The sequence below is a fragment of the Macaca mulatta genome, chromosome 6 (genome assembly GCF_049350105.2).
Source record: "Macaca mulatta isolate MMU2019108-1 chromosome 6, T2T-MMU8v2.0, whole genome shotgun sequence".
Lineage (NCBI taxonomy): Eukaryota > Metazoa > Chordata > Mammalia > Primates > Cercopithecidae > Macaca > Macaca mulatta.
In genome coordinates this window covers 87,474,665-87,499,740 of record NC_133411.1, presented here as the reverse complement: position 1 = coordinate 87,499,740, position 25,076 = coordinate 87,474,665, and the positions used below count along the sequence as shown (strand labels likewise).

The following is a 25,076-nucleotide window of genomic DNA, read 5'->3' as shown; positions in this document are numbered from 1 at the left end:
ACAGTGGATGCTGGCAAGCCACGTGTCTGCTTTGATCTGCATGCCTCGCCTATTTCTTCCCTTCCTCAGTTCCAGTGTCAAGGTTTCACACTGAACTCCAAAGAATCGGGAGGTGTTTTACATGTGTCACGGCTTAAAAAGATGATTTTTAAAAAATCCTTGTAAGTAATTAATGAGGGCACTGACATACCTGTGCGTGCTTTGAGACCCAGTGACGGAGGACGTTCAGTACTCGGTTGGTAGCCGTTCTCCGTATGATAAACTCTTTATCACATGTTCGCTCGGTGTTGTTAAAGCCTTAGGAGGAAAATAAACACACACGCGTTGCAGTTAAAGCCACTCCCCCGGGACCTGGAAAAGGTCGTATATTTTAGGACATTGGTTAACGAAACCCACAGACGACACTTCTTGGCAGAGAGGTGCGCGTGGCTTCAGACTGTTGTGAATTCCGCTCACCTATTACACTCTCAGCAGCGAGGCCCTCGTGTAGTTACAGGTGCAATTAAATAAGTAATGAGCACGTATTTATTGAAGGCCACTGATTAAAACTACAGCTGCTCTCCTGACACCTCCATTTATGCCTGTCTTGCTCTATAATACAAAGCCAAGAAGGAATTTTAACCAAATATTTGAGTCAGCATTAATTTATACTTTTGCCTCAAAGTAACTGCACAACCGATAACATTTTCAATATCTGTAGATGGATTAGGCCATATCTTGACTCATGGATGATTCAGATACTTTACTGTGTATCCCTGTACTGAGAAGCAGTACAGCATCACGGCTAAGAATGTGTATTTAAAAAATACTACAAGAGTAGATTTTAAATGTTTTCACCATACACACACACAAATATAAATATGCCAGGTGATAGATTTGTTAGTTTGGTTTGATCATTCCACGACATAAACCTATATGAAAGGATCACATCGTACCCCATAAGAATATAATATCTACAATTATTATTTGTCAGTTAAGAAGGAAATTTACAAAAACCCCATGGATTCCACAACCAGATTGCCTGCTCTCAAATCACTGTTCTCCCACCCTGGCAAGTTACGTCGCCTCTCTGGTGATCAGCTTCCCATATTCCTCATGAGATAATAAGTGTATCTACCTCATAGAGCTGTTGTGGGATTAAGACTTTTAATACATGTTAAACATCTGAAATGGCACTTGCACAGCAGTGAGACTGTAATAAATGTTAGCTATGATTACAATTCAATCTTGGTTCACTGTCTTTGAGTCTTCTCTGTGCTGGCTAATGTCTCCATCTTGGCTACCTTTTCATTATCAAGAAACCATTTTAATATTTTTCCACGGACACTCTGTTTTAAAACATTCTGCCTTCCAATCACAATGAAATCACATTTCCTTTAAACATCAATTAAAGCCTTATGTAACTTCACTGGCAAACTTTTTGAAAGAGTTGTCTAGGCTGGGCGCGGTGGCTCACGCCTGTAATCCCAGTACTTTGGGAGGCCGAGGTGGGCGGATCACGAGGTCAGGAGATTGAGACCATTCTGGCTAACACGGTGAAACCCCGTCTCTATTAAAAATACAAAAAATTAGCCGGGCATGGTGGTGGACACCTGTAGTCGCAGCTACTCAGGAGGCTGAGGCAGGAGAACGGCGAGAACCCGGGAGGCGGAGCTTGCAGTGAGCTGAGATTGCGCCACTGCACTCCAGCCTGGGCGACAGAGCGAGACTCCGTCTCAAACAAACAAACAAACAAACAAAACAGAGTTATCTATACTCACTGATTCCATTTCCTCACTTCCTATTCTTTCTACATCCTAGTCCAAGCTTCTTATCCCATTTCAGCAACAAACAGCTCCCATTTAAGGTCATATCAATAACCTTCACGTCCAGGGGACAGGCTATAATCTCTCCCTAGGAAATCTCATCTAGGCCTACCACTTAAATGATTACCTACAAGCAAATTAGTCATATATTTATATCTCCAGATCTCTTCTCTGAGTTCCAGATCCATATATGCAATATCCAATTGTCTCTTTCTATTTTCCTGTTATATGTTTCAAATACACTTCAAACTTCATATGTTAAAAAAAAAAAAAAAAACCCAAATGGCCTTTACACCAAACTTTGTCTTCTTCCAGTGTTCCCTATCTCAGTAAAGAAATACCACCCTCCCTCCAGTTACGTAAACCTGAAACTTTGGAATTATTCCTGTCCTATCTTTCTGCTGTTTCCTAATAATTTTATCTGCTATATAAATCTCACATCTGTCCCATGTCTTCCCATCTACAAAGCCAAAACTGGGGCTGAGCTACCAGTAACTCTGTCTATGGTAATAGCCTCTGGTCTACTGTAACAGCCTCCCAACTGGTCTCTACTCTCACTCTTGCCTCCTCAAATCTGTTCTCCTTGCTGAAGTCAGAAAGATCTCTAGGATATTAGAAAGAAAATTAGGATGTGTTGTTCCAGTGTTTAAAGCTCTTTAGATGGTTGTTATGATAAATACAAAACTCCTTAACACAAACTACAAGGTCTTTGGTGGTTTAGCCCTAGCTCCTCTCAGTCTTTTCTGAAACCATGTTTTCTATTCTTCTTCCATCTTACCACACTTCTTTTCAGTCATTCATCCTCACCCCAGGGTCTTTGCACATACTGCTACATATCTGGAACAATGACTACTCCTCTTTTCACTTAGTGAAAGCCACTCTTGTTTCCAATTTCTCTTCTCCAAATGAGCGCTTTCCAGCCTGAATTGGACAAAACCCCCATTACATATCTCACAGCACCACACACATCTACTTTATGGTACTTAGCACATTTGAAATTTTACACTTATTGATGTGATTATCTGATTAATATTTGTGTCATTCATGAAGACAGGGATCTAGTATGATCTTGCTGGGCACGAGCACCTGTCCGGCACATAGCAGAAGCCGTATACAATATATATTTGCAGAAAATGAAAGCCTAGATGAAGTATGAACTTACTAAGTTTTATTTATTTATTTATTTATTTATTTATTTATTTGAGATGGAGTCTGTTGCCCAGGCTGGAGCGCAGTGGCGCCATCTTGGCTCACTTCAAGCTCCGCCTCCCAGGTTCATGCCATTCTCCTGCCTCAGCCTCCTGAGTAGCTGGGATTACAGGTGCCCGCCACCATGCCCAGCTAATTTTTTGTATTTTTAGTAGAGACGGGGTTTCACTGTGTTAGCCAGGATGGTCTCGATCTCCTGACCTCATGATCTGCCCACCTTGGCCTCCCAAAGTGCTGGGATTACAGGCGTGAGCCACCGTGTCCAGCCTACGAACTTACTAAGTTTTATTGAATGATATATGACTGTAAGGATAATTGAGTGAATCACTGAAAGAAGACTTCTCGGAGCTTATGAGTGAGTTAAGAGAAAAAAAACCTCTAAGTTTCTAAAGGCCAGAGGCCCCTTCTCCTTACTCCTCTTCGAATGTACACAGGCATCTTCCACCCACCAGTGGACATTTTAATTCTGTCAGAAGATGGTGATGATGTGTTCTTGGCAGAGTAAGTATCTTGGAAAAAAAATCTTTTGTTATTAAAAACTTAGAAATTCTGAGTAAAATATAACAAATATCTTTCTAAATGCATAGCTGAGTTCTCAAGAAAGTAAGGAATTTTCCATGGTCAAACACACAGAGGGATCTGAAAAGCAGAACCAAGTCTCTGAACTGAGCTGGCTGTCCTGAGGGGAGGGGAGGCTATCAGTAGCATGGTGTTTGGATCGTAACATCCACATGGTTCAGGAGAAGCCCCAGGGCCTTCATTAAGTGGGAATGGGGAGATGGGAACTGAGACTCCCACATCAACCTGAAACTCTCAAAGGACCACCCCTCTGTAAAAGAATGTAACAGGGAAAAAATTTATCCCGCCTGCAAAAGGAGACTACTAAGAAACTTGTCTGCCTCTGCCTCGGTTGGGTTGTGGGAGAGGGTGGAAACATTCTCCTCGAGAACAGATCATCATAGCCCACCTCCTGCAAGCCAGAGGCTCAGGGTGAACCCCTATTGTGTGGTGTACCCATCTAATGAGAAGGTAAAATAAAAAGTGGCCTAGGCCAGTGATAATCCTGAGGATCCCAACAAAAGCATGTGCAAAACCTCTGCCGAGGAACACACACCTCAGCCTGCACTGGATCACCATGGAGAAAGCCCCTGAAGAAGAGCTCACAATCCAAAATTACAAAACGCACAAACCGTCCACATGAGCAAGGATCAGTAGGCACAGGGATCAGGAACCTGATGCTCCCCATCCCACCCCTCCATCACCACCACCAAGAATTTCAGATATGAGAACTATTAGATAGCTCTAATTTAAACATACAGTATGTATTCCACATGTGAGATATTAATACAATAGATTCTCCTGGATTACGGAGAATTGGGTTATGCTGCGCATGTGAAAGATGTCTAAAGCCCCCCAAATATTTGCGATTTTCTTTTCCAGAAAATGGTACAAGGACTTCTTGGGGGTGGATCTATGATTTTAGGACAGAATGGCTTCCACATGGTTACTGCCACCAATTAGCAGTGTAGTCCATATTTAAATTAAAAAATATTGTCCAAGTAGCTCTCCATTTAGATGGTGGTTTGCAGCAGACACTCGGGCAAGTTGTAGAAAATTGTTTACATAGCTTTAAAGACTGAAAAGTGGTGAGATGGGCATGTCTGATTGGAAGCATGTTGGCATGGACCTCAATGTCTATGTTATAGCAAGAACACACGATCAGCTTCACACATGACAGCACAGTTAAAACAATCACAACCAATGAGTATACAGCACCCCCTTTTACAAAAAATGATCTATCAAACTGCTGCAGGCATGTCTCTTGGAGAGATGACATCTGGTTTGGGGCATTTCTAAATTGTCCCAAAGGGCATTTGGGACAAATTAGGAATTAAGAACACCATTTTAGTGATGCATCATTTTTCATTTCATACAAATGGGACACAATCTGTCCAATAGCACCAATGTTATCAATGTGCTTTGCTTTACCCAGTAGATATTTTTCTTTTTCCTTTTTTTTTTTTTTTTTGAGACAGAGTTTCACTCTAGTTGCTCAGGTTGGAGTGCAATGGCACAATCTCAGCTCACTGTAACCTCCACCTCTCAGTTTCAAGTGATTCTCCCGCCTCAGCCTCCCGAGCAGCTGGGATTACAGACATGTGCCACCATGCCCAGCTAATATTTTTGTATTTTTAGTAGAGATGGGGTTTCATCAGTTGGTCAGGCTGGTCTCAAACTCCCAACCTCAGGTGATCTGCCTGCCTCAGCTTCCCAAAGTGCTGGGATTACAGGTGTGAGCCACTGCGCCCAGCCCCAGTAAATATTTTTCTAAAGAACTGTAGGCAAGATAAAATCATGTAACTGATTTGTATACTACTGTGCACTTGGATTACAACCAGATTTCTACTCTTTGGTTGCTGTTATGGAAAAATCATTAAGATTTATTGCCGCTTTGTGCCAGGTGCTTTGCTAGGAGCTTTACAAGTGGTCTATAACTTAACCCTCACAACCAAGGACAATAAGAACAATTGCCATTCATTACATGCCTGCCAAGTGCTAAGTATAGTACCATAAGTAATGTGGCTTCTTCAACATAACAGCAACTGCATAGGTTAAACGTTGTTACCCCAATTTGCAAGCAAAGAAACAAAAACCAAAGAGGCTAAGAAACTTGGCAAAGGTCACAGAACTAAGAAGTGTGGGAACCAGGATTTGAGCCCAGGCCTGTCCATTTCTAAAGCTAGAGTGCTCTTAATTACACCCTAGTGCCAGGATCCAAAGTGTAAGCCTTAAGTTTCTCTTGCAAGTTAGTAAACCAACACGTAAAGGGATAAGAGAAGATGCTATTTGGATATTTGGAGAAAGAAAATGCTTTCCTTTTAATTTTATCTCTCTTCTAAATTTTGAAGTGTGAGAGCATGACACCACTATTAAATAGACAGATAAGTTCATATTGTCATGGATTTTAAGGCAAAACCTTTACTTATCTAATGGGATTTTGAGATTTCCTCAAAATGTGCTCTTTTCCCAAACTCATCACATTTCTTATGTGACACTTATGTGGACCAGAGCTTTTCTTAGTGTGGATTGCAATAAAAAAGTTTGAAAGGGATTGATACAGACAATCTGATTACTAGCACTATGTTTAAAGAATCTGCATTAATTTCCCTGAAATCCTGGGTAACCAAGTTTGTGCTTTGCTATGAAACATGGTGAGGAAAAAGCAGAAGATGCTTCTCCTCCTGTCACTGTGCTGCTTTGCTCTGTCACCAAACACTCTCTTCATTCTCTCCCCGCTCCTCCAGCCTCTCCGCCTCTGCCTGATTCCTTGGTTCCTCTTTTCTAGGGTTGTCCCCATTCCGTTCTTACTCTCTTGGAGACCTGCCCTATCTCGTGGTTTTTCTATGCCTTCCAACCTGACACCTCCAGTTCCAACAGTACCCCAAACTCCTCATTTCAAACTTCCTATTAGACACGTCCATATTAACGACACATTCTCCTCTCCTAAGAAACATATCTAAAAACCAAGTGTATGCGTCTTTCCTTCCAACTGCTCCCCAATCTAACTTTCCCATTGACTTCATGGGATAGTCATGGTTTCAACCTCTCAGGTGGGACGCTTTACTCTTCTTTGTCTCTCCTTGGTTTTTCTCATTCAGTCAATAAATTCTGTGACCTTTTGGTAGCACTAGTTAGATTTATCCCTTCTTTTCCATTCTCCTGCTGCCATGCTGTGTGCTGCACATATGGGTTGCAGCTATTGTCTCTGAGATATTCTTCCTTTCTTCATTCTCTCTGTTCTTATATTCTCCTTCTGTCCACAATTCAATTATTCAATCAGTATCTATAAAGCACCTACTACATTCCAGATACTGTGTAGGTGCTGAGTGAACAAAGGGAGATGCTCCCTGCTCTCGTGAAGTTCGCACTATAAAGCGGGAGGAGACGGCCTTCAAACAAGTAAGACGCCAAATTTACAAAACTCAAACCCTGGAAATGAGTGAGGTGCCTATCTCTTCCAGAATAATCCTCCCAAATACCCCTTTAATTTGTTACTCTTCCAGCTCAAGTACTTCTCATGTCTCCCTATTGCCCACCGAACCAATCTAGAACATTTTCCTAGACATGATGAGATTAAGTAACTTGTTCAAGGTTACACATCTAGTAAACTGAAAATAACTGGTCAATGCAGACAAGCAGATTTTCCATACATACATCATGGTAACAGTGTCCACTGAGTCTATGAATTGACATACTGTTTCTGGAGAGATGATTTAGGATAATAGTTATGATTATGGAAGCTCAGCTTTAGTCTGGATAGGGCAGGACATTTGGTGTAGTAATCTATTGGTATATTCAGCTGCTTGTAAACTACTTCCATCTTTATTTGTTTATTTTTTTGAGACAGAATCTCACTCCGTCACCTAGGTTGGAGTGCAGTGGCGTGATCTTGGCTCACTGCAACTTCTGCCCCCTGGGTTCAAGTAATTCTCCTGCCTTCTTAGCCTCCCAAGTAGCTTGGATTACAGGCGCCCACCATCACACCTGCCTACTTTTTTGTATTTTTAGTAGAGACGGGGTTTCACCATGTTGGCCAGGTTGGTTGCGAACTCCTGACCTCAGGTGATCCACCTGCCCTGGCCTCCCAAAGTGCTGGGATTATAGGCATGAGCCACCACACTCAGTCTAACTGCTTCCATCTTAATGGAGTACCAGTTGGCAATCTTGTTTTCAAGGTACAGAAAATCCAACTCAAACTGGCTTGGAGTAAAAAGGGAATTGCTATTTCACATATCTGGAGACAGCAATAGTTCTAGATTCAGATCTCATTTGATTCAGAAGCACATGATGTCATTTCTATCTCACTGCCAAGCAGAAAAGACGGGTAAGGCCTTCCTAGTCTTATAATCTCACCACGCATCATCCAGAGGATGAGAGGGCATTCTTTCTGGAAACTTCCACTGAAGCTAGAGGAAGTTTCTAGCCTAGGGCCCCCAAACAAATCCTTGCATTTTGTTGACATAAACTGCATCATAGGCCTTCTATGAACTCATCATTTGACAATGGTAGGGTTAAGGGGTGGTAAGTTCCCACTTAAAGCACATGGCCAGAATGTGAAGGGGCAGTTTCTTAATGGTGTTATTGGCAAGATGCTAACAAGGCGATGAACAAATATGCCTCAGAGTTGATTTGTTTGTCTGTTTTTACCTTTCTGTAAGTGTGTTCTTATCCTTCAGTTTTTAAATTCGTCTCCTTACTCAGGTTAACCTGAGATTTTCTCTAAGTGCAATTAACTGTAACAATAAAAAAAAAATCCTTGTAGACTGAGGGGAAGCAGCTCAGCAGATCTACCATTATTTGTGATGAAAAATACATGAAGAATGGTAAAATCAGTATCTTTGCTTTCATCTGTCAAGGAAATCAGTAATTAAAACTGTCAACTAAATTGTTCTCATAGTTTTTTTTAAACAACATGTGGTGTTTAGATTCTTAAAGGAATGATTATATATTGTATTTAAAATGAAACAATGAGAACCTTTGTGTATTATTTTAATCCTCATAAATCCATAAAAACATATCTTGTTTTTACAGATGGGGAAACTGAGCCTCATAGAAGTCCAACATCCACCTAAGGTCACAGATGGTAAAAAAAAAAAGCCAAGATTTATGACCAGGTAAGTGCCTCTAAAATGCAGTCTCTTCCCACGGACACACACCACCTGCGTGCCAACTCATGAGGAGCCGCAAGTTGTTCCTGGTGGTTCTGTGTAATTATCAGCCCTCCCATCGCTGCTGTCATCAGCTTTTATGCTGCCATAGAAATGCAACAAGAACATGCTTCCAGGAGAAAGGGGGAAGGTGACTTCTGCCAAAGGAGAACGGAGACGGGGGTCAGTGTGAGCTGAAGCCATAGGGTGAGCCAGTTTAAAGACTTCCAGAAATTGTCTGGGGCAAGGAGAAAGAGATAGGTTAGAAACGGAAAGGTGACAGCATGTTTGTGGGAGACAACAACATGAACCAGTTGCAAAATTAAAATAGAGTGCTCTAAAAATTCAAGAAATATAATACTCCAGGTGAGTTTCTTGACAGCAAAATCCAAATTACTCAGAAAGGCCTTTGAAAATACAGCAAATGCTCTAGAAATGGTTAATATACAGAACACACACACACACACACAAAAGGAACACACTTTGAATTTTCTGATAATTTTCTTTTCTGCTCAACTTTGTGACCAACTATCTGAAAAGTGAAGGGAGGGAGATTTTGTGTGCTTTACTTTGAATTCCTTGATGGGGCATTAGTCACCTCCTGTGGATAAGATGTGGCATTCCAGCCTGACGTGAAACAATAGTCACCCCCTTGGCATTAAGCAAACTTTCCCCACAAACCAAAATAATAATGAGTTTTACACCCGTCTGTATTTCTTTCTACAAAATCCCACCTACACATCTGGAAATGCTTTTCCATGGGAATGGGACTGGGAGTGAGCGGTAGCTTCTTATCAGGGAGGGTGCATTTACAGTGTGTTCCGTTGTGAGTGAGCATGCACCTTCGTATGCAAGGGGCGGGGGGTGGCCACCGAAGCAGTGGAGATATTCTGAAGATGCCAAATTAGAGAATTTTAGAGATGGTTAGGAAGGGAGGATGAAAATGGGCCATTTTCTTCTCCTCAATTTTTCATATATAATAATTTATACAAAAAGGTTTTAATGTCTAAACCCAGTAGGCTTTACCATTACAACATGAATGGGAGGAAGGGTGGGAGGAAGGGCGGAAACCAGGAAGCACAAAGCTACCCCAGCTTGGTCAGACAAAATGTTTACCGAGCATTTGTGTGCCAATCAATGGGTACGAGTTTTCTTTTGTGGACAAGGAAAATAATTGGTTGCTCATAGGAACCTACGTTCTACTGGGAGGAGGCAGACATAATAAATAATAAATCATACAAGTGATATTATTATCTATAGGCAAATAAATAAGGTAAATTCCAATATTGAACAGAAGAAGGGCGACTAGGCCCATGTGAAAGAAAGTGCACATTAGCTAGCTCGGGCTGTGGAAGGCCTTTCTAAGGAGAAACACAGGGGTTGGGACATGAATGAAGAGAAGGAGAGAGTCATGTGGAGATTTGGAGGAAGAGTGTTTCGAGCAGAAGGAGCAGTGATTGAAAAGGCTGGGACAGCTCTGCTTGACGGAGGGATGGGAAGCAGCCCAGTATGGCTGCAGCCCAGGAATCATGGGGACAGGAAAAGGGAGGTAAAGTCAGAGAGTAGGCAAAATCACCAAGCTCCTTTTAAGTCAGTTTAAATAGCAGAATTTTATTCTCTGGTATTGGGAAGCCATCAGAGGGTTTTGCCCAAGGGAATCATATTGTCTGATTTACATTTTGGAAAGGTTACTCTGGCTGCCATGTGTAGTGTGGACTGAGGGGGCAAAGTGGAATGAGGAGAGGCCAAGAGTGAGGTAGTGATGCAGGTGATGCAGGTGGTGCAGGTGGTGCAGGTGGTACAGGCGGTGCAGGTGGTACAGGTGGTGCAGGTGATGCGGGTGGTGTGGGTGATGCAGGCGGTACAGGTGATGCAGGTGATGCGGGTGGTGCAGGTGATGCAGGTGGTACAGGTGATGCAGGTGGTGCAGGTGATGCGGGTGGTGTGGGTGATAACAATGGTGCAGGTGGTGCAGGGAGTGCAGGTGATGCAAGTGATGCGGGTGATGCAAGTGATGCGGGTGATGCAAGTGATGCAGGTGATGCAGGTGCTGCAGGTGCTGCAGGTGGTGTGGGTGATGCAGGTGGTGTGGGTGATAACAGTGGGGCAGCGAGTGCAGGTGATGCAGGTGGTGCAGGTGATGCAGGTGATGCAGGTGGTGTGGGTGATGCAGGTGGTGCGGGTGATGCAGGTGGTGTGGGTGATGCAGGCGGTGCAGGTTTGGACAAAGGCTGTGGCTGCAGATGATAAGAATCGTTGGTGCTGGCGGGGCTAAGATGTGCTGATCAATCAGATCTGAAGGTCTGTACTGAATTGAATAGTATTCTCCCCAAATCCATGTCCATGCAGAACCTGTGAAGGTTACTTTATTTGGAAATAGGGTCTTTGCAGATGTGACCAAGTTAAGATGTCAAAATGGATTATGGTGAGTCCTAAATCCAATGACTGGTGTCATTATTAGAGGGACATATGGACACAGACACACTCAGAGGGAAGAAGGCCATGTGATGAAAGAGGCAGATATTGGGAGTCCTGATGCCACCAGCTGGGGAACCCCAAGGATTGCCAGCAAACACCACAAGTTAGGAGGAGGCAAGGCAGGCTTCTCCCCTAGAGCCTCCAGAAAGTATGGCCCTGATGACACCTTGATTTTGGACTTCTGGCCTCCAGAACAGTGAGAAAATAAATTGTTGTTTTTTTAGCCACCCAGATTTAGGTATTGTTATGGAAGCCCTGAAAAATGAATTCAAGGCCTAAGGGAAAGAGGAATCAGGAATGGCTCCACTGTTTGGGACCTGTGCAGCTGGGTAGATGATGATGCCACTTCCTGAGATGGGGCAAGGGCAGGTTTGAGAGGGAAAATCAAGAGTTTGATTTTAGACATAGTTAAGTGTGAGATGCCTCTAGACATCTAATGATCACACTGGAAATGCATTGAGAGTATCAGCATTTAAACAGTACTTAAAAATCAGAAGCCTGGATGGGCTCACTTAGGTACAGAGTGCAGATGAGGAAAAGGTCAGATGAAGCCCGTGGCCCCACAACCGGGAGACATTTGGTCAAAGAGCCAGCAAAGCAGACCAAAAGAAGGAGGAGAGCAAGTCCTGGAAACCCAGCACGTAAGTCTCACGGAACCCAAGAGGACAGGAAGTGTTTCAACAAGGAGGGAGTGATCATTGTGTCAAATGCCACTGAGAGGTTGAGTAAGACAAGGGGATTGGATTTGACTATCAAGCTATCAGTTTGTCAGTGACCTGGGTCAGTCATTCCAAGAGTGGTGGAGTAAAAGTCAAAACTGAGGGGAAAAAGAAGGTGATGAAGTGGAGATATTAAGTATGGCCAATTTTTTCAACACATTGTGCTTTGAAAAGAAGCAGAGGAAGGGAGCCGTAGCTGGTGAAATGGGTAATATTAAGACATTGGTGCTGGGCACAGTGGCTCACACCTGTAATCCCAGCATTTTGGGAGGCCGAGGCGGATGGATCACCTGAGGTCAGGAGTTCGAGACCAGCCTGACCAATATGGTGAAAACCCGTCTCTACTAAAAACACAAAAATTATCTGGGCATGGTGGTGTGCACCTGTAGCTCCAGCTACTTGGGAGGCTGAGACCAGAGAATTGCTTGAACTCAGGAGGAGGAGGTTGCAGTGAGCCAAGGTTACACCACTGCACTCCAGCCTGGGATGACAGAGCTAGACTCTGTCTCAAAAAAGAAAGGAAAGGAAAGGAAAGGAAAGAAAAAGAAAGAAAGAAAGAAAGAAAGAAAGAAAGAAAGAAAGAAAGAAAGAAAGAAAGAAAGAAAGAAAGAAAGAAAGAAAGAAAGAAAGAAAAGAAAGAGAGAGAGAGAGAGAAAGAAAGAAAGAAAGAGAGGGAGGGCGGGCGGAAAAGAAAAGAGAAAGAAAGGAAGGAAGGAAGGAAGAAAGAAAGAGAGAGAGAAAGAAAGAGAGAGAAAGAAAGAGAGAAAGAAAGAAACTGAAATGCTGTAGGAATGATTGATAAAGGGGGAAATTGATGTCAGGAGAGAAAAGGGTAACTGCAGGAGAACAGTTCTTAAGGAGGTGAAAAGGGGTGGGATGGGGCAAAGCGGAGGGGTTGGTCCAAGAGCAATGTGGGAATGATTACTCCACAGCTGTGGGGAGAGGGCAGAGGCTGAGACCAAGTGCAGTGTGCTGGCGAAATCAGTGGAGGGAAGAGGTCATCCTTGACCATTTGTATCTGCTTTTGCTGGGAAATATGAGACAAGATCATCAGCCAAGCCTGCAAGGGGATGTGGAGCTCTGAGGAGAGGAGAAGGTGGTAAAGGGTAAAAGGCAGTGTAGGAACATGACTTTACTAGAATTGTCTGGCAGTACAGAATATCCATTTAAAATCTGAAGTCTTCTGGTGAGTCCCAGCAGCAGCACCTAAGAGTCTCTCCAGAGAACGGCTCCGCTGTGTCTGAGTGCCGAGTCTGCCTGACCCGGTCAATGTTCAGTCATGCTCTTGGTTGCTCCTACTCCCCACCTTTGATCCTTCCATCAGAACTTGCCAGGGGAGGCATCTGCTTTTCCTCATGTGCCCTGGAGGCAGTCACAGAGAAGAGAGGCTGAGGGGTCAGAGTGACAGCATCCCGGCCTACAGCTGCTCATGGGGGCTTCCATTTTCAATTCTGTGTCCCGCTTTGGAATTTACAGAAAGCCCAGCAAGAACACCACTATCATTGAGTGTGCACTGATGTGTGCAGTGACACCCCTGCAGTTAAGGATTTCAGACGGATTCTAACCAACTTGCTGTAGAATTCTACTCAAGTGGATTAGTTTAACAACAACTGACTGATTGAGATGATTCCAAATTTTAAGAATCTCTGGGTTTTGCAGTTTCTCTTGTTTGTGTCCCTACTGGTGATGCTTTTCTGCCCTGCCCCCTCATCCAAGGCTGCTGTGGGGCAGAAACAACACCTACATCTTGGTTGGTCTTGAGTCCTCAGGACTCACCCAAAACAGGCCTTGGATAAACTGGCTGCTGTGTGTATGTATTACAGTGAGTTCTTCTAACTGCGTAAGTAGGAATTTCTGCTGGGAAGACCAGACTTGGACAGGCCATGTCCTTTATGCTGATAGCCGTGCATCCATCACTCTGTCCACGGAGGGCCATGTAATATCACTCACAATGGTGCTAACAGCTCAGTGTGGTGATGCTTTAACTTCATGCTGCCAGGATCATCCCATCTCTTCACTCTGGGAAGACCTTGCCACCTATGACTGAAAGGCTGAAGTCATTTCACGAGGGGGATCAGGAGACACCCTAATTTCCCTTCTTTTAAAACCTCTCTGCAGTTTCATCCTCGTTCTTTTCCTTTACCCCTGGGGAGAGCTAAAGATGTGCTGGGAAGAACATCTCAGAAGGGATTGGGAATTTTTAAATCGGCTTGGCTCAATGAGCGGCCTTAGAAAAGTCCCATCATCTCGGGTTCTCAGTGTCCTTTTTAGTCACACAAGGAGCTTATCTGGATGCCTCTAAGGTCCCTTCCTTAGTGTCTCCTTGGACGAAGCTCAGGTTGCCCACCATGCATCTGATGCCATCCTTTCCCTGACCTCAATTACCAGCCCCTCATCCCTCCCCCATCCTTCCCCTTCGGTATCCATAAATCCCTCCCATCTGCGTACAGAGGCCTCTCCTCAACACCGCCACTCCCTCACATGTGACAGTAGAGGCTGTGTCTGTCTCGCTTACCTTAGGTATCCTTAGAGTACCTGTAAGCAGACAAGGGCTTTTGGCAGGAGAAGTGAAGTTCACTGCTGGGCACTGTGGCTCATACCTGTAATCCCAGCACTTTGGGAGGCTGACGTGGGTGGATCTCCTGAGATCTGGAGTTCGAGACCAGCCTGACCAACATGGTGAAACCCTGTCTCTACTAAAAATACAAAAATTAGCCAGGTGTGGTGGCACGCGCCTGTAAATCCCAGCTACTCGGGAGGCTGAGGCAGGATAATTGCTTGAACCTGGGAGGCAGAGGTTGCAGTGAGCTAAAATGGCACCACTGCATTCCAGCCTGGGTGACAGAGCAAGACTCCATCTCAAAAAATAAATAAATTAATAAAATAAAAGAAGAAAAGAAAAAAAGAAGTAAAGTATCACTTTACTTTTTGCCCCAGTAATCCACTGGTGCTTTGGTCCTGGGTGTTTCTTAGTAAAGTCAGGCAAGATCAATTCCATACACCTGACTGTGTCCATGCTTTTACATAAGGCCCCCTGAATGGAAACAGACCACAATCTCATCTTGTCTCTTTGAGGTTCAGTGATGCTGAGATATATCAGGTGGACCTGTGTGGCACAGAACCAGGTCAGACGGTAGGAAAGGATGATGTGGCCTCCTGAGAGTCAAGTCACCAGAAGCAAAGAGGAGTCTGGCCTGGTGCACTGGAAGAAGTCCCAGGGCTTAGAGAAGGTGTAAGTAATATGGTCTGGATGAGTTAGCCCCAGGCTAGTTAGCAGAGATCTACCCCGGCCCCAGAAGTGGCCATGAAGAGAGTGGGCGTCACAGAAACACCTCTGGAGATTGGTCAAAGCTTTGGCACAAGCAGCAGAGGCACACAGGACCAGCAGGTGGGGCTGTTGACATAGTTAGGACAGGACATCTGGCCTAGAGCAGCATCACCAGGCAAGGTCAGGTGGGTAATGTCAGGTGAAAACAGTGCTGGAAATTCTTGGAAATATTCCCAAGGAATTCTTTGAAAGATGGATTTTCCTGTGATGATCCATACTGATTGCAAGGTGAGAGAAGCAGCTATTAAATTATTAGAATTCAAGAACTGAAAAGAATCAGGCCTCGCTTTGGGGTCCAATACTGGAGGCCTGGAACATTGGGTTACATTTATACCTCCCTGCATGGAAAAGGGTCCCTACACGTGGTAGGGACTCGGTCTAACTGTTCGATTCTTTCCATTTTTTTAAATCGAAGATTTTTTATTCACTTTATTATTTGTGGATAAATATACCAACACAGACTGGTTCCATTTATGGGAAGACCTTGGTATTTCCTGAGTCAGGAGGTTCCTGAACCTCCCTGCTTTGGAATTTACCACACTTCTCCTCCCATCTCCTCCTCCCCAGGGTCCGTAACCACAAGACTTGAGGTATTGTAAAGTACTTTCAGTTCAGCAACTGAGGACTCAGAAGAGAGGCCTGTACACAGTTGTGAAACCTTAAGCCCCGGGAAAACGCCCACCTTTCAAGAGCAAGGTCGCACTGGGTCCCCCCCCCGTGGGGAAGCCTCCATGCTGGCAGGCTGCGGATTGGCTCCGCCTGTCTTCCATGTCTCTGCAAAGTGTTAGCAAAGGCTATTTCTGTCGTTTTAATGGAAAATGGCCGCTCAATGCTCAATGTTGACAACTTTCAACATAGATTACTGAAAACTCTTAAAACATATTTGAGAGCCTCCAGGTTCCTCTTCTGCCCTGCCTAGATGCCTTCCCCTCATCTACAGAGGACTCTAATTCCTATAGAGGAATTTCATCATTCCTCCCTCTAGAATCCATACTTTGCTGATCAGGCCAATACTTACTAGTTGGAATGCAATTGCCAGAAGGCAACGGAAACTCCCCAAGAATTCCACCCCCTAAATCTGTGTTGCCATTGCTATTCATTCGACAAAGTCCTTTTTTAAAACCACAAATTCTGAAAGTATTTTCTAGGTAACTTCCCAAGAAATGATTTAACAGTCTAGAAATGATTCAACAGTCTACCAGATACTTGTAAAAAAATATTTTTTGCCAAATCAAGTCAAAATATTTGGTTAATATAAATATGAATTAATGAACCATATTCATTCTTAAACTTCATGAGGGTTAGTATTTTTTTTTTCATCAAACGTGGCCCAATTTTAAGGCCAGAGACCTTCATAACCACAATGAATGTGTCATTTTGGTTAGAAAAACAACTTTCCAAAAGTAAACTAACCCCTTGGACTTGAGGTCCTATGGAAAGACTGTAAAGTATACTAAACCCATGGAGTGAATGTGCAGGTTGCTGAGAAAATGCCCAGCCTTGAAGAAATGAAGATGGCCTTTGTGCTCTTCTCTCAAATTCAAGCCAGCTCTGTCTTACTCTTCAGAGGTAGGAGACCTCTGGGTTAAAAGGCCTAGAAAATACACTACATTGAAAGCATCATTTTTAGAGTTCAAACATTATTGTTATTATTATTATTTTATAGCTAACATCATTCAGTGTTTACTTATGCCAGGGACTAAGCTCATTTAAGCTTCACAAGTCTGCAAGTCAGAATTATCCCCATTTTACAGAAAATAGTAACAATACAATGCTAACATTTATATAGTGTTTATTATATGCCGGGAACTATTCTAAGAAATTTACACATCTTAGCACATTTAACACCCACACTAACTTCATGAAGTAGGAGAAGTTTTGCACAGTACCACCAGGTTCCATTCACATCACTGATGATGTGACCACAGCAGTAATGGTTTCTAATTTCTCCACCTTCTAAGGGTTCTTGAATGAGTAAATGCCTCCCGGTGCAGTGGCCAGTCTAGCTCCCTGATTATACAGCATCTCATGCTGGGACACACACCACATCTGTACTTCTCCCAGGTCAGAAAAATAAAGGACCACTTATTCTAAGCACAGAACTTGATGTACACTCATACACACATAAACTTGGATCTCACAAGAACCCTCTAATTGCATGTTTCTTTTGTAGCTAGATCACATGTTGCACAAAAACTGCTTTGGCTGAAGATATTCTAAAGTAGTGAGTTTGGGGGTTCTGCAGAGCTGCATTTAAATTTGTGAGAGCACCTTATGTACCTATTTGGCTATTTCACTTAACGCACATTTCCCCAATATAGGTATACCTGTATTTGAATTAAGATGGTTAAAAATGGACGTTCTTTCATAAGCATAACTGAAGACAGGTAAAGGGCTAAGACAGAGAAGCGTTCCTCCTGTACTTTGGGGCTTGAGGGCTCACAAGCTAGAAATCGCACTTCCTAGGTTCTCCTGCAACTCAGGTTCTAAGTGCAAATAGAGTATCAAGGCCTAGAAGATGGAAGTGAGATGGAGGTTATTTTCCTGCTGCTGCAGCTGCCTCAGCTGGCAGGTGGTTATAGAGGCTAGGACTCTCCTGCAATAGGGTGGCAGCCTCCAGGTGTGGAGTCGCAGAGGCCGCCTCCGCAGAGGCAGCCTCCCATAGGGGCAGCAGCAGCTTCCTGATCACTGACTGCAGCTAATTTGATGTCTTCTTGAGGCCAGCAATTCTAGCAGAGATGTCCTGATTTCCCAGTGCCCCCCACCACAGAGACAGCAGCCCCCCTTGACGGGCCAATTGTACATGGTGTTCCAGAAGTGATTCCTAGACGCCCAGCCTGGAGCCTACTCCTCCAGCCCTTCCTTCTTATATACCCAATTTCCTGTAACAAATCTATTCCCATGGAAATTAGCTCATTTGTTCCCCCAGACCAAACTTTAATGGATAATATATAGCACGTGACAAACACCCAATGCCCAGGAATCAGCCTGCAATGCTCAATATTTGTACTTAGAAACCAGGAGCTGCCTTTTTCCTGTCAGATGTCAGAGGCAAACAAGGGAGTCAGTGCCCTGGCAAGTCTTGGCATTCAGTTAAAACAGCACATTCCAGCCAGGCGTAGAGGCTCACGCCTGTAATCCCGGCACTTTGGGAGGCCGAGGCGGGTGGATCATGAGGTCAGGAGTTCCAGACCAGCCTGACCAAAATGATGAAACCCGTCTCTACTAAAATATACAAAAATTAACCGGGCGTGGTGGCATGTGCCTGTAGTCCCAGCTACTCAGGAGGCTGAGGCAGAAGAATCATTTGAACCCGTGAGGCGGAGGTTGCAGTGAGACAAGATTGCACCATTGCACTCCAACCTGGACAACAGAGTAAGATTCCATCTCAAAAAAACAAAAAACAATAAACCCAGCTCATTCCACATTTAGAGGTACCATCCCCAGAGGGCTAAAGCCTGACTTCTAATTGATCTGTGTAATTTCTACTTAAATACACATACTTCTCACAATCAACTTCTCACCACTGTCCTGCATGTCCCCCACCACCCCCACAAAAGAAAAGAAAAAGAAATTCCAGCAGTGCAAAGGAGAATTTGTGCAGAAGCTTCTCTCTCAACTCTGAGTACCATCCTCAGCAGATCAGGCACTTTTGAGCCCATCTTTTGTGTGTGCTGAACCCCTATTAACTGAGCCCATATTTAGAAAATAGGTAGGTTATGAGTTTTTAAAAGCCTGCCTCAGTCTATGCTTGCCTGGCAGAATCTAACCTTCCCTTTAAATGAGAATCAATGACTGCAAGGGATCATTCTTTTGTAGCTTCAGAAAAAAAAGGGTCTGACTGGCAAAATAAAAGAATTTAAATAGAAGATGATAATGCATACAGGACAAAGGCTGGCAATGAGTTCCTTGGGGCCAACTATGTTTATAGTAATAATATCTTCATTATGAGGATTTTAACAAGGCACACTAAAGTTCATATTATGAGAATCTCTGTATACAAGGTGGAAAGAGGCTACACTAGGGACAAACAATATTTATATGTCTAAGAGATCCTCTGTAGCTACAGAATGTCTGGTAACATCAGCAAACTATACAAACTCTATGACAGGCAGATAGCATGTTCTCCTGAGGGATACATCATTGCCTCTTGCTCCTGAAGATTCCAAGAACTGGAGAGCAAGGATTTAACAGCATCTCCATCATACAGTGAGGTCATTCATTGCAGCTTATTCTCCATCATCAGCCCAGATGATGAAAAAGGCTATTTTCTCTCAAAGTCATACCTCAGAAATGCTCTCTACTGAGTGAAATGAAACCAAATCAGCAGACCATTGCACCAGCCGTCAGGAGGCCTTCTCTGTCAGTATGACCAACTCTGTCACCAGCAAGGTAATTTTCAGCTCTATGAGAACTTGCCTATGTATCAAAAATGCCTAGAGCTTTATGCTTTACTAACTTACTGTCTTGCTAAGGTGCAGTGGCCAGTTGTGCAATGACCCTAGGCAGGAATTCAAATAGAGTCCTTGACTCATCTGAAGCTCAGACCCTATGGTGTGAATGCAGTGATCACAGTGACAACCTTACACATAAATGTTCTTCTTAGGACAACATAATCCTCAGAAAGCATGGACAATTCCTTCAGCATCAGATAAGTTAACCTACCTACTCTAGTATAGGTTGGATATGATTAGAACTTTTTTTTTTTTTTTTGAGACGGAGTCTTGCTCTGTCGCCCAGGCTGGAGTGCAGTGGCCGGATCTCAGCTCACTGCAAGCTCCGCCTCCCGGGTTCACGCCATTCTCCTGCCTCAGCCTCCCGAGTAGCTGGGACTACAGGCGCCCGCCACCACGCCCGGCTAGTTTTTTTGTATTTTTTAGTAGAGACGGGGTTTCACCATGTTAGCCAGGATGGTCTCGATCTCCTGACCTCGTGATCCGCCCGTCTCGGCCTCCCAAAGTGCTGGGATTACAGGCTTGAGCCACCGCGCCCGGCCATGATTAGAACTTTTATGGAAGCCAGGAAGAAAATGCTCACAGTTAAAAGCTCCTTTCTTACCTACCTTCAAAACCACAGTCCCTGATATTTGATTCCAGATACTGCAGCATTGAGGATGTTACAAAGCTTGCTTAGGAGTTTGTTGTTGCTGTTGTTTTTTAGGGACAGGGTCTTGTTCTGTCACCCAGGCTGGAGTGCAAGAATGTGATCATAACTCACTGGAGCCTCAACCACCTGGCCTCAAGCCATCCTCCCGTCTCAGCCTCCCAAGTACATGGGACTACAGGCACATGCCACCATACCTGGTTGATTTATTATTATTATTATTGTTGTTCTTATTTTGAGACAGAATCTTGCTCTGTCGCCCAGGCTGGAGTGCAGTGGTGCAGTGGCACGATCTCAGCTCACTGCAACCTCCGCCTCCCAGGTTCAAGTGATTCCCCTGCCTCAGCCTCCTGAGTAGCTGGGATTACAGGCACCTGCCACCACACCCAGCTAATTTTTTGTATTTTTAGTAGAGACGGGGATTTACCATGTTGGCCAGGCTGGTCTCAAACTCCTGACCTCAGGTGATCCGCCTGCCTTGGCCTCCCAAAGTGCTGGGATTACAGGTGTGAGCCACTGCGCCGGGCCTATTTTTTATTTTGTAGGGAAGAAGTCCTGCTATGTTGACCAGGCTGGTGTTGAACTGCTGACCTCAGGCAATCTTCCTACCTTGGCCTTGCAAAGTGCTGGGATTACAGATGTGAACCACTGCACCCGACCTCCTTCAGAGTTCTAACTAGGATTTTCCTTATAATAAGATCCCCGGGAGAGGGTTCAAAAAGAGTTCATCTAACACATATCAACTTTTGCTCTGAAGAGAATTCAAAGTTCCAAGGCTGCTATAAAACTCTCTAGGCACTGCTGTTAGCTTAGACACTAGTCACTAATAAAACAGGTCTTTCTCTGAAGATAAAATGAGAATAATAATATGAGCAGAAAACGGCTAAGCCAGTAAAACAACAGAAACAAGAATAAATGAAAGTATGTGTTCTTTTTAACAGGTTTATTGAGGTGTAATTTACATGCCACGAAATTCACCCATTATAAGCACATAGTTCACTGATATTTAGTATATTTATAGTTTTGAAATCATAACCACAATTCAATTATAGAACATTTCTATCACTCCCAAAATATCCCTAGTGCCAATTTGCAGTCAATCCCTGTTTCTACCCCCAAGCCAGGCAATCACTAATCAGTTTTAGGTCTTTATAGATTTACTCTTTCTGGATATTTAATGTAAAGGAATCATAGAGTATGTGGTCTTTTGCATCCAGATTCTTTCATTAAACACCGGAGTCAGCAAACTACTGTGTTCTTGTAAATAAGGTTTTTGTAAATAAGGTTTTTTACAAAACTGCCTGTTCTTGTAAATAAGGTTTTACCGGAACACAGCCATACCTAGGCATTCATATACTGTCTATTGCTGCTTTAGCACTACAAAGGCAGAGTTGGGAAGTTACAACAGAGACCATCTTGTCCACAAATCTGAAAGATTTACTACCTGACCCTTTAAAAAAACATTTGCCAACCTCTAACTTAGCATATTTTTGCATTTCATCCATGTTGTAGCATGTCTCATTCATTCCTTTTTATTGCAGAACATTTTGAAATATGTCACATTTAATATACAGCATGATTATTTGTATATTAATATATCACATTTATATTCATGTGTATTAATATATCACATCTGACTATCCATTCATTTGCTAATGGACATTTGGATTGTTTCTAATTTGGGGCCATTATGAATAATGGAGCTATAAACATTCATGTATAAGTTTTTGTATGAACATATGGGTTCATTTCTCATGGCAGACACCTAGTACCCAGGAACGAAATTGCTGGATTCTACGGTAAGCTTACGTTGAACCTTATAAGAAACTGGCAAACTGTTTTCCTAATGGCTGTACCATTTTACGTCCCCACTAGTAATGTATGAGGGTTCCTGTTTCTCCACATTCTCACTGCCTGTTGGTACCATCTGTCAATTTTATTGTGCTATTCTAACAGGAATATCATGTGGTTTAAATTTGTATTTCTTCCAATGACTAATGATGTTAACATCTTTTCATGTTTTATTTGTCTTCTTTGATGAGCTGTCTATTCAAATCTTCCACCTATTTTTTCTTTTCTTTTCTCAGGTTATCTTATTATTGAGGTGTAAAACCTCGTTATATATTTCGTATAGAATTCCTTATCAGATGTGTGATTTGCAGATATTTTCTCCCATTTCTCTATGGGTTGTCTGTTCACCTTCTTGATGGTGTCCTTTGATACTCAAAAGTTTCCAATTTTGATGAAGCCCAATATATCAAATTTTAAAGTTTATAGATCTTGTTTTTGGTGTTGTATGTAAAAAATTTTTGCCTAACCCAATCCACTAACAATTTCTCCTGTGTTTCTTATCGAAGTTTCATAATTTTAGCTCTTAACATTTAGGATTAATCTTTTTGCTTGTAGCTGTCCAATTTCCTTAACACCATTGTCCCTATTGAATTGCATTGATACCTTTACAGAAAATCAACAATTTTAAATGTAAGAACTTATTCCTAGAATCCTGGAATTCAGTTCCATTGATCTATATGACTATCTTTTTGCTAATACTATATTATCTTGCTAACTGTAGTCCTATAGTAAGTTTTAAGGCAGGAAGTATAAGTCCTCCAACATAGTTCTTATTTTTTCAAGATGGCTTGGCTATTGTGAGTCCTTTGTATTTCCACAGAAGTGTTAGCATCCTACCAAAAACAAAGCTTGCTGAGGTTTCCAGTATTTGTATTTAAAGCTATACTTTTTCTTTAAGGATCAGCTTGTCTATTTCTGTAAATGAGCCTGATATGGTTTGGCTGTGTCCCCACCCAAATCTCATCTTGAATTGTAATCCCCATAAACCCTATCAGAAGGGACCTGGTGGGAGGTAAGGTAAGTGAATCACAGGGGTGGTTTCACCCATGCTCTTCTTGTGATAGTGAGTGAGTTCTCATGAGATTTGATGGTTTTATAAGCGTCTGGCATTTCCCCTGCTGGCACTCATTCTCTCTCCTGCTGCCCTGTGAACAAGTGCCTTCTGCCATGATTGTAAGTTTCCTGAGACCTCCCCAGTCATGTGGAACTGTGAGTCAATGAAACTTCTTGTCTTTATAAATTGCCCAGTCTCAGGTAGGAATATTTCTTCATAGCAGTGTGAGAACAGACTCATAGAAAGCCTACTGGTATTTTGATAGGAACTGTGCTGAATCTATGAATCAGTTTGAGGAAAATTTCCATCTTAACAAATATTAAGTCTTCCAGTCAATGCACTTGGTATATCTCTCCACTAATGCCTCTCAGCAATGTTTTGTACTTTATAGGACTTTAGCTTTTTTTGTTAAATGTATTTTTAAGTACTTGATTCTTTTAAATGATGTTGTGAATAGAATTGTTTTATTAATTTAATTTTTGGATTGTTCATCATTAATATACAAAATACAATTGAGTTTTATATATTGATCTGGTATCCTGCAACTTTGTTGCACTTATTAGTTTGAGTAGGGGCTTTTTGTGGGTTCTTTAAGGTTTTCTACAGACAGCATCATGTCATCTATGAATAATGACAGTTTTATATCCTCTTTTGTAATCAGACTATCTTAAATTATCTTTTTCTTATCCCATTTTAAAGATACTCCAGCGCAATGTTGAATAGAAGTGGCAAGAGCAGGCATCCTTGATATTGTTCTTTACATCAAGAGGAAAGCATTCAGTCTTTCACCACTATGTATGTTAACTGCAGGTTTTTCATAGATGCATTTTTATCAAATTAAGGAATTTTCATTCTATTCTTACTTTATTGAATGGGTATAAAATTTTTTGAAATATTTTATCTATTTTAAGATAATCATATGGTTTTTATCATTTATTATTTATATGATGTATTATATTAATTGACTGTCTGATGTTAAACCAACCCTGCATTTCTAGGAAAAATCCTATTTGGTCATAGTGTTAATCCTTTTCATAAGTTGCTCGATTTGGTTTGCTAACATTTTATTGAGAATTTCTGCATTTTACTCCTGAGGGATATTAGTTTGTAATTTTCTTCTTGTATCTTTGTCTGACTTTGGTATCAAGGTAATGCTGGCCTCATAAAATGAATCAAAAATGTTTTCTTCTCCATTTTCTGGAAGATTTTGTGAAGGATCAGCATTGTTTATTCTTTAAACATTGGGTAGAACATTTACAGAATAAATAATGGTAGAAATGACCTGTGAGCCCATCTAGGTCTGGAGTTTTCTTCTGGGAAAAATTTTAATTACTAATCCAATTTCTTTACTATAGCTCTGTTCAGATTTTCTTTTTTCTTCTTCTGAATCAGTTTTGATCATTTTTGTCTTATTAGAAATTCATCTCATTTGTTGTAGGGACCCTCAGTTCCCCCCCAACTTTCTTTCTTTGTCCTGACAGGGCAACATAAAGTACCTTGACACAGCTGCATGCCCTCCGCTGCAGGCTTGAACCCACGCTGAAGGCTTGCACATTCCCAGGCAAGATAAAGTTGTTTAGAGTGTTGCCCAAAACACTGAAAGGTCAAACATGTTGCTAAAAATGTAGAAACTAGCCCAAGCCCTGAGTCAAATTCCCTAATCCCCCATATAATTTCCATAACATGACTCCCTCATTATAGACATACCTGGCCAGAACATCTCCTGTCTCTCTATCTGCTGAGAGGACTCTGAAGCCTTCTGTGTATAAGATCTCCTAATAAATGCTTTAGACCAGTCACCCTAGTGTTCAGTACTTCTTT

The 25,076-nt window shown here is 42.5% G+C and overlaps 1 protein-coding gene across 4 annotated transcripts in view; it reads right to left on the bottom strand.

Moving 5' to 3' along the window:
- The window catches only part of RASGRF2 (Ras protein specific guanine nucleotide releasing factor 2), a 264,596-nt gene that overhangs the window by 49,281 nt on the left and 190,239 nt on the right, over positions 1-25,076 (bottom strand). For all 4 annotated transcript variants that reach the window (XM_015140344.3, XM_015140347.3, XM_015140346.3 and 1 more), the window contains one exon: positions 191-297. In XM_015140344.3, coding sequence (XP_014995830.1) covers positions 191-297 — 107 coding nt within the window. The remainder of the gene's footprint in view (positions 1-190; positions 298-25,076) is intronic.